The sequence below is a fragment of the Osmerus eperlanus genome, chromosome 14, assembly GCF_963692335.1.
Source record: "Osmerus eperlanus chromosome 14, fOsmEpe2.1, whole genome shotgun sequence".
In the NCBI taxonomy this organism is placed as follows: Eukaryota; Metazoa; Chordata; class Actinopteri; order Osmeriformes; family Osmeridae; genus Osmerus; species Osmerus eperlanus.
Genome location: NC_085031.1, coordinates 12,226,374 through 12,236,952, shown reverse-complemented (window position 1 = coordinate 12,236,952; position 10,579 = coordinate 12,226,374). Strand labels below are relative to the sequence as shown.

At 49.2% G+C, this 10,579-nt stretch overlaps 1 protein-coding gene across 1 annotated transcript; it reads left to right on the top strand.

Annotated features, from left to right (window-relative positions):
- The first annotated feature begins 2,659 nt into the window (after nt 1–2,659).
- Nucleotides 2,660–8,763, top strand: maml3 (mastermind-like transcriptional coactivator 3). The gene is made up of 3 exons (XM_062478142.1): nt 2,660–2,919; nt 3,630–3,708; nt 4,986–8,763. Exons 1-3 carry the CDS (start codon nt 2,674–2,676, stop codon nt 6,071–6,073), a joined length of 1,413 nt encoding a protein of 470 aa, XP_062334126.1. The 5' UTR covers nt 2,660–2,673; the 3' UTR covers nt 6,074–8,763.
- Nucleotides 8,764–10,579: the final 1,816 nt, after the last annotated feature.

The window sequence follows — 10,579 nt, the reverse complement described above, 5'->3', positions numbered from 1 at the left end:
CTGGCTGCACCATCTGCTCAGGGTTAGTGTGTGTGTAGTGTGTGTGTGTGTGGTGCGGACCAGCCAGCAGGTGTTGCATAATACCCATGTCAGACGGCATGTTTTAACACACAACACATGGGATGCTTTTGTTACCTAGTATGTTCATTTGGGAGAACACGCGTGCGTGCACACACACACACACACACACACACTCTGATCAGGCAAGGGCGTTGTCGTCTCTCTGGTGTTGGACAGATGTGTGTCGCTTCAGAAAGCACACAGACACAACGCTGCGCAGCCAGGCACCGTGGTTCTAAGAGGCTTATGTGTGTGTCTGTGTGTGTGTGCACGTGTGTGTGTGTGTGCACGTGTGTGTGTGTGTGTGTGAGACACATAGTGTGCACGTGTGTGTGTCTGTGTGTGCACGTGTGTGTGTGTGCGTGAGACACAGTGTGCACGTGTGTGTGTGTGCGCGCGCGCGCGCGCGAGACACATAGTGTGCGTGTGTCTGTGCATCCAGATTGTTGCAGGGTGGTCACCAAGGGGACAAGCGACTTCACTTTGGCAGAAGAGAAAGTCCTCTTACACACACACACACACACACACACAATTGTACCCACCCCTCTCTTACACACTAATTCACTCTCATGCTCTTTCTACACACTCAGTCCCGTCTAATCACACACACTTATAAGTACACCCACACACACACACACACACGTGTATATTTCCGCTCCTTCTCAGTGTAATGTAATCACCTGTGCTCTCCTGGCTCCCTAACCCAATAAGTATGACAGCCTCTTTTTCCCACCAGCACACTCCTCCCCTCTCCTCCTCTCCTCCCCTCTCCTCCCCTCCCCTCTCCTCCCCTCTCCTCCTCTCCTCCCCTCTCCTCCTCTCCTCCCCTCTCCTCCCCTCCCCTCCCCTCCTCCCCTCTCCTCGTCCCCTCTCCTCCTCTCCTCTGCCTTGACCTTGTACTGGTCTTTCTCAGGTGTGTTTGATACTATGGATGTTTATTTCACTCTACTGCAAAAAAGCCAGTCTTCTGGCTTGCCATCCATCTTTCTAGAGTGAATAAGGAGCCAGCATCAATGCCTATTCAGTACTTCAATGTCTATATGCTCTCAAGCGTTAGGCCTACATTGTGTGTGTGTGTGTGTAGTGGAGAGGAATGTAAGGAGCTGGTTAGAAGGTGCAGGAGTGATGCTCTTTGTTACATTAGTCAACAGGAGATCTGGGACAGAACGAAATGGGGGTTGGTGGGTGGGGGCATAGAACTGTGTTTGTGTGTGCGCGTGCGTGCTAAGTGCGTATGTGTGTGTGTGTGCGTGTGTGATATTCCTGCGGTTATGCCCGGTGTTGTCGGGGGCGACCAGGCACGGTGGCCATTGCTGCTCCTACCAGCGCCATCTGTTCATCGCCATGGACACCGTTGCCAGGGGTACCTGCTCTCCTCTCTCCTCCTCACTTTCTCTCCCTTGTTGGCCTCTCCTTCACTCTATCCTTCCAGCCGCCCTCTCAGTAAAGCATTTCGTTCTCTCTTTTCATTTTAGGCGTCACCTTATTACGCTCATTACCGTCTTTTCTTGTCCTCTCTGTCTCTCTCTCTCTCTCTCTGCTTTTTGAGCTGCTCTTTTCTCACTCTCTCTCTCTCTCGCAGTCTCTCTCTCTCTGTGTCTCTCTTCCTCTTTGAATCCTCTGCTACCTGCCTCTCCCTGATCTCTTCACTCCTCTTCTCCTCTCCTTTTCCATCTTCTGTCATTCCTCCTGTCCCTGGTGACTGTGTGGACATGACTCAGGTGGAGGGAGAGAGGGGGAGAGGGAGAGGGAGAGGGAGAGGGAGGGAGGGAGGGAGGGAGGGAGGGAGGGAGGGAGAAAAGTGAGAGAGAGATTGAAGATGGAGAGAGAGAGATCGTAGATCAGAGCTGTCATGATTGAGCCATCTGCTGAGAGGTGGCCATTTGAGACTAAGACACACACACTCACACACGTACACACACACATTCTTACAGAGCACTACTGACCCCCACTGGCCAGGGGTGGCTGCTGCAGGTCTGTTTTGCCCCTGGCATGGACGGCGTGCCAATAAGGGATGAAAGAGCTCGGGCAGGCGACTAGTCAGGTCTGACTGTCTAGAGTTACATTTTGACGGAAGGTTGATAGACTGCATTCAGAATGGTATCACACACTCAGTGAATTCATTTCTCTGTCAAGTGAAAAATGCCTTATCATCATCTAAAACTGCCTATTTACCCCAAGGCAGTGCTAGTCGATGCTTGCTGCTCTCCTACATAACACCCACAGCGATCACAGAGCTAACCTTTAATAGATTTCCTGAGGGCTTCCTCTCATTGGTTGACTGGGGCCTTTTTATCCTATAAGAGATTAGCGCTCGGTTGAGGGGAGGAGTGGCTCTTTATATGCTAATGAGGGGTTGATGTTGGTAGCGGAGACCCATAAAGCACCAGGGAGAGGGAGGTCTCTGGTGTGTGTGTGTGTGTGTCAACTCTTGCTTGGGAGTCACCTTTGACAAAGACAGATAAAAGTGCCCCACAAACAATCATATGACTTGACAGCTGACCACTGATTGGCCCGTCACTTGACGTCACTTTGACTGACCAACCCGATCAACTCACTTCTCCTTCTGCCCCCCCCCCCCCCCTCCTTCTCTAGGAGCAAGGCGTGGTCGGCATGTCGCGGCCGCCCGGCGCCGTCCCGCCCCCACACCCCTCTGGGGGCGGGGCCTCGGGGGTGGGGCCCAGCCAGGGGGCGGGGCCTCCCCCGGGTTACCTGGGCAACCAGCAGCAGGCCATGATGAAGCAGATGATGGCGCTGGAGCAGGAGAAGAGGGTGCAGCTCCACCTGATGGAGCAGCAGAAACAGCAGCTGCTCCGGGAGCAGAGGCACCAGCAGCAGCAGCAGCTCCTGGCTGAACAGGTAGAGCATGCCACGTGCGTGCGTGTGTGTCTGGGTGTGGGTGTGGCTGTGTGGGTGTGGCCGTGTGGCTGTGTGTGTGTGTGTGTGTTTCCGCTCCGGTCTGTGCGCAGCAGATGAGACAGCAGAACGTGTCTCTTCTCTTCTGGCCGTCTGGTCTGAGCCCTCCCCCCCCTTCGCTACACCAGCCCCCTCCTTCCCACCAGAAACACAACACTGCCTTTGATCTTCACCCTGTCTACGTCGTGTGTGCGTGGTGTGCGTGGTGTGCGTGGGGGGGGTTCACTTGCTGTGATCGTTTGGTGTTTTCTCTTCAGTATTCGTTGAAACACACACTCACACATCCCCGTCACACTGCAATATATTTATACACACAGTGCTTATAGAAATGTAACATATTGTTGTTATTATCATTATTATTACTATTAATAGTTATTTCATGAGCCTGTTTTTGAACTCTAAACTGTTCAGGCTAGAATGTTCTATGGTCGTCTATCCACACTGGCTACTGTGTTGTGTGAATGAGTTATTTAGCACACTGTTCTCTTTCTGTGGTCGATCAGGCTGGAACTGGTGACGTGAAAAAAAAGAATCCTTGATGTCTTTTGACAGATGATCAACTCTGAGCCGGAAGTAATGCTGTTGTCTTTCTTCTGTGTGTGTGTGTGTGTGTGTGTGTGTGTGTGTGTGTGTGTGTGTGTGTGTGTGTGTAGCTCCAGCAGCAGCAGCATCTTCCCAGACAGATGGGTCAAGGCCAGAGGAATCCCTACCCACAGGTCAACCAGTACCAGGGTAAGTCACACACTTGTCTCACACACACACATACACACACACACACACACACACACACTCCTCATAAATATGAGGTCATCTATGACCAATCAGGGACCCGTCTTTCGGTCTATCCACAAGTCTCTTTTTCATTTTCGTTCACTCCGGAAAATATTCCTGCTCTGCCTGTTACCGTGGCAACCTGTCCCAGATCCCCCAGAGTTCCGGTGGAGTCTCCTGATGGAGAGAGACAGAGAAAAGAGAGAGACTGAAAGAGGGAGGGAGAAGGGAGGGAGACCGGGGAGAGAAAGAGAGGAGTGAAGAGGAGCCATTTGCAGCCATTACAGTGTCTGGCTGGCTGTCTTCTTCAGTCGGGAGAAAAGTAATACATCTGGGAGGGAGGGAGGGGCATCAGCATTATATATCGCTTGTCCTCTAAACTGTTTATGTTGTCTGGGCTTATGGAAGCAACGTTCCCCAACGAGAGCCTCGACTTCTGCAGTCTGCAGTAAAGCACCAGTCTGTCTGGTTCACAGAATAGACACCGCTCCTGTTTTCAGTACAGAAAGGACACCTTGCACACACTGCACAGTCAGTCAGCGAAGAGACACTGATTAGAGAGAAATAAAGAATGATCAAAAAGAACGAGAGAGGGGGAGAGAGATGTGAGGTGAGGGATTAGCGGAATGGTGTCAGAAGAGGTTTAATGGGGGATTTGGAGACATTTCCACGCTACGGAGGCGCATCACCCCACCACGCGCCCAGAGCCATGCAAGAACAGCTAGATAGAAGCCGGCCAGAGAACATCTTGACATGGGTTCCTGGCCGTTTTTTGGCTTTGAACTTTTTGGGCTTTTGAGGTTTGATTAAAAAACAAACAAACCTTATGTCCTCCTGCAAAGAGCAAAGAGGCTAAAAAAGAACTGGACTGTGTAGGACTGGACTGTGTGCGGGTGGTTTTCTGCTGTGTACGTCTCACCACTGCCGATGGGTTGTCAGAAACGCAGGACACGCTTCACCTGGTCCAATACGATCCAATATCTTCTCCTCTTCTGACCCCTGTGCATCTGGCCCTTTATCCCTATCTCTGTTTACTATGTCTGTCTTTCACTGTCTCTGGCTGACATCCACCCATCCATTTATACAGTAATCCATTAATCCATTTATTCTATCTATCCATCCATCCATCTGTTACCCGTTGACTCATTTGTCCACATCCAACCTCCATCTCTCACCTTCACCCTCTGTTTCTATGGAAAACCGTTTCTCTAATGTCCAACCCCTCCCCCCATCACCAGGTACCCCCCAGGAGATGGCAGCCCACTCCCAGGCACTCCAGAATATCCGTGCGGCCCGTCTCCTCCAGCAGCAGAACCAGCAGGCCCAGATGGTCCAGATGGGCTCTGTCCAGAACCAGGGCTCCATGCAGGGGGGCCCGGGGGGCTCGGTGGGGTCTCAGTCCGACATGGGACTCCCGTACGGGGGCCAGGGGGCTGGCCAGCAGTCCCTCTACGGCCTCAACCCCTCCATGAGCCAGATGATGCAGCAGCAACAACAGCAGCACCAGAGCCAAAGCGTCCAGGGCCCCATGGGGCTCCCCCCCCAGCACAACCCGGCTGGGCAGCCCCAAAGGCAGGGGCCGGTGGGGCCCGGTGTGGGGGTCGGGGGCATGGGAGGAGGATATGGCAGCCAAGGGATGATGATGAACTCCATGTCCCAACAGCCCCTCAAAGGGCCACCCAACACCAAGGCCCAGGCCCAGAGGCTGCAGAGCATGATGGGAGGCGGAGGGGGTGGAGGGGTGCAGGCAGGGGGGATGGGAGGCTGGCCACAGCAACAGGGGCAGAACATGCAGTCTATGGGTGGCGGAGTGGCCGGCAGAGGCAGGACTACAGGAGACATGGTGGGATTTAGCTCCTCCCAGGGCTACGGGCTGCAGCCGGGACAGCAACCGCGTATGGCTAAGCAGCACTTCCCCCAGGGCATGGGCCAGCCCATGGACCCCAGGGTGGGGAACCCTGCAGCAGGCATGGCCGGGCCCATGATGGCCGCTCACATGGGCGGCCAGTCAAGGACCAACCAGCCCAGACCCATGGTGATGAGCCAGGGGGTGATGGGCCAGAGCGTGCCCGGCATGGGGACCTTCGGACAGGGGCCCGGGGGCCCGGCAATGGGGGGTGGAGGTGGAGGAGGGCCCTATGGCCAGGGAGGTGGGGTTGGGGGTCAGCCGCAAGGCTACCAGCGGACGTCTAGCCAGGACATGTCCTCATATGGCTATGGGGGCGGGCAGGCTCCCTCGGGCGGGGGCTTCGGATTGGCCGATGGCACGGGAGCGGAGCTGGACTCGAGCGATGGTTGGATGGAGGAGTTTTTTCCCAGCCAATAGCCAACGGTGAAACATTGAGTTTTTACTAGACGGACTACAAGAAAATGGGAGGGGAGAACTTTAACTGGGAAATAGAGATGAAATTAAAGGAGTTGGGACAAGCAACATGTTTTGTTTTGAAAAACATGAAAAAGCTTAGATGAGTTCCTTGTCTTGTATTATGTGTGTGTGTGTGTGTGCGCGCGCGTTTGCAAGCAAATCTGTGTGTATTATCATGATATTTAAAGCGCCTCTCAATGAATGTGGTTTTGTGGTAATAGATATCACACACAGATTGAGAAGTGAATTTGTATCTGTTTTTTATTTTAATTTTATTTAGTTTTTACATGAGATGACTATCCTTTTTTCCAATGCCCCAAACCAACCCCTTTTAGAAGTGTATCCTCATTGGGCCAAACTCAAGTTCTCTGGTAGATTTGGGGGTTTTGGTGGCTAGGTTGAGTCTGTGGTGCTGTCTAACTCCATGTTGTCATTTTATGTGTGGGGGGGGGTATATTGTGTAATGATCATAGCATTTATACATATGCCATTCTCTTTGACAGGCCAGACAGACATAAACACACATACACCCACACATACTCAGAGAGACACAGAAAAGCCATTCTCATCTTCCTACTCGGGGCTTCAGTGCTATCAACTAACAGAAAAAGAGAGGCAACAGAAGCATCTGTCATAACCTGGTAGAGATTCATGCACTCCATTCTCCCTCCCTCCCTCCCTCTCTCCTCTTCCTCCCTCTCTCTTGAGAGTTGTGCTTTTTGTCTGCGTTCAGCCTGCTGTTTATACTGTGAACATCACAACAAAACAAACGGTGTTTCTCTTTTGTGCGCTGCGCAGACGCACGGGGCCCCCCTACCACTGTTGCTAGGCAACCAGCCTGAGCCGACGAGCCAGGGCTTCATTTCCTGTTCGCTGTAGCTGTGTGTGTATGTGAGCACGTCTGTGTGTGTGGAAGAGAGAGAGAACTGAGAGAACTGGCAGCTAGCGCGCACACATACTCTCTGTCACACACACACACACCACTCCCCAATGGCCAAGGAGAATGGAGGGAAAGGAACTATCAGTCAGAGAGAGATGCAACTTAGGGAGCTCCATCACACCTAATAATCACCGTCTGTCTCTCAATCTCTCTTATGAAATCTATATAAATGTAGTTCAACTAGAAGACAAGTAGGAAAGGATAGCTAGGCATTGAATGTATATCAAGCACCGCAAGTGACTTCATTTGAAATGGACAAAAAAAAAAAAAAAAAAAAAACCTTGTCAGCCATCTTGGAGTGCCCACACTCGTTATTTGACGTTTTTTTGTCACATGCTTTTTGTGTCAGCTAGAAAACATTAGATCTGTTCAACAACAACAAAAAAAGGATAGTCTCACTGTTCAATGTGTCTCTCTGTCCATCTGAAGGTTCTCGGACCTGAAGGCTGTCGTCGCTCTGTTTTCGCCGTTTGTTCTGTCGTTCAGATGTATGTGAAACATGAATAGCGGTCCTAGTACTGTGAAGAGAGGCTGAGATCACTCTGACCGAGGCCTCACCACGGCGTAACCTAACCACTGTTCTCCATAATGTGTGACCTCTGCTTTGATTTCTATTTATATACTTTTATAAAGAGCTGAGACAAAAGGAGATTAGAAAGGGTTGTGGTGTCTGGCATCTACCCATGCTTTCAGTAATTCATTGCCTACACATAATCCGCCTTTGCCTGAAACCTAAGAGGTGAAACTAGGGGTAGAGAGAAATTTTGTACCAGGCTTTTTTAGGCCTCAAAGCTAGGAGAAGTGTGATTTAGGAACACTAGTGCTTGAACGCCCTCTCCCTAGTGACTTAACTGTGTCAGAGGATGATGCACGCATAGCTTCCAAATGCTTCATAATTTGATACTGCGAGATAAAGTGTTGATTTCCTCTTCTGTACCAACCGACATACAACATTCAACGAGGACTGAATGCAAAATGTCACAACATTTACATTTACATTTAGTCATTTAGCAGACGCTCTTATCCAGAGCGACTTACAGTAAGTACAGGGACATTCCCCAGAGGCAAGTAGGGTGAAGTGCCTTGCCCAAGGACACAACGTCAGTTGGCATGACCGGGAATCGAACTGGCAACCTTCGGATTACTAGCCCGATTCCCTCACCGCTCAGCCACCTGACTCCCACAACAAACTTAATCAAATCCCTTTCCTCTCTCGCTCTTTCTATCTTTCTATGGCCAATCTATTGTCCATGTCCATGCCATAGTGTTAATACTGTTTCCCAGAACCCTTTCAGTACATTTGTAGGTGAAAGACCTTTTTGCCAGTCACAGGGAAGGTTGGTAACACCCATACAGTCACCTTTATATTTTTGTCTGCTTATGTTTCGGGGGGATGTAGCCCGTTTGGTGCTTGTGTGGTGTTGGAAGGAAGAGTGTAGCGTTTGGCACAGAAGTTGCCCCCAAGTGTCTGGAGATCAAGAGTCAGTTTACCTTTCCTGCGAACCCTAACTATAAGAGTTAGGAGGTGTGTAAATCAGACTTCAGACCAGCGACCAGGAGTAGCTAGCTCATTCAATGTGTTACTTCCTGCTCCTTTAGGCCTGCTGTTTCAGGTGGGGGAAACAGTGTTAATGGACACAGGAGCCCCAGTTGGTGATCATTAGTCCTTTTTCAATATGAAGGACACCCCCCCCCCCCCACGCATACAAAATATTAAAAAATTAAACAAAGCTTCCTCCAAATATCATTGTATACTGGGACCAAGTCAATTGTGAACATCATTTTACGGTATCTTTTTTTTTCTCCTTTTTGTTTTTTGTTGACTATGAGAAAAACTATATAAAAGAAAAAGGCTATTTGTAAATATGTTTTTACAGGTTTAAATACATCAGATAATACTGTCTCTACTCTCTGTAAAGAAAATACTGTTTGTCAAAAAATAGAGAAGTATTTTTATTTCTGTTTTTTTTTCACTTTTAACCCATCTGAGCTATGCCATTGCACTTCAGACAATGTCTTACTACTAATTTGTATTGTAAACCTCTTCTAATTTTTTTCTAGTTTGGGATTTTACTCTTAAGCAGTGCTTATTTCTTTTTATCCTGTACAGAATTCTGAAATGTTAACACGAGAGAAATACAAAAACACTTTTTTGTTTTCTTTTTTTTCAGAAAAGATACAACAATAAAGAGAGAATGTTCTCGCTGATCATATTAAATGAAACTTCTGTCTGAAGGCATCTCTCTGGATATGAGTGCATGTATGCGTGTGTGTGTGTGTGTGTGCACAAGCACGTGCGGGTATTCCTTTAAGTGCAATTGTAGAGTGTCCTGCAAATATTTATAATGACTAAGAAATGAAATCCCGACCTAAAACAGTGAAGGACTGTAAAATATAGAAAGAAATGTTCAATTGCAGAGAAACTTGCTTTAACAAACGTTCCAACCATCCTGCTCTACATGAAATATAATATCTCACGGCAGGCAGAGCCAAGGCCTAAAGCCGTGTCGAAGAAATACCTAATTTGCATAATTAAACTTGCAAATGCTAAAGAGCAGCGTCTTAATTCTGTCTGACACTAATAATAATCATGAATCATCCCACACTCTGTGTCACTGTCCACTAGACGGGGAAGAGAAAACAAACCCATGCACCTGCCTTCTCTAACTCTCTCTCTCCATTCCCTTGTTCACACTGTTGCAAGTCTATCCACCCTTCCCAATCTCTTTCCCTTTGTCTTAACCCTCTTGCCTTTCTTCTTTCTCTCCCTCTTCATCTCTCGTCCTATATCTCTCTCTCCCCCCTATATATGTCTCTGACAGTGATGAATGGAAAGGGAGGGAGATGACAACATCATTACTCAAGCTCAGGAGAGATGCCACCAAGAGGAGAGAGAAAGAGGGAGAGGTAAGGTTGGAGAGAAGGAAGAGGACATAGAGAGGGGCTGCGTGGGGGTTGAGTGGATAAGGTCAAATGATGAGTTAATTGTTGCCACATTACCCCCTAACACGCATTTGTAAAAATACTTTAGCCTTAGTGTTTTTTAGATAGAGGGAGGGGGAGACAGACAGAAAGACAGACAGACAGAGAGGAAGAGAGAAGATAAGACAGAAGGCCATGAGAAGGTGATCTACATGGAACTGTAGAGATGAGGGGATGGGAGAATATATAAAAGGTTTATTACGAGCCACATCTCCTCTGTCACACACACACCCACACACACCCTCCCCAAGGGACCAGCGTTTAGTTAGGGACATTATCCTCCTCAGGTCCCATTTAGTGAAATAAGCTTGAGAGCAGCCAGACAGTCTTAATCAATCCCTGCTCCAAATGCTAATCCACTGGCTGCAGCTGTCTGACGTGTGTGTGTGAGAGAGAGAGAAAGAGAGAGAGACAGAGACGGGGTGTGTTCCGTGGTTTAATCAGCAGGAGAAATGATGTGTCACAAAGACAGGATGGGGGGGGATTCATACACCCTCCTTGTTGTTGCTTATTGGCCTGATAGGCTAACCCACCAGGGAGATTGA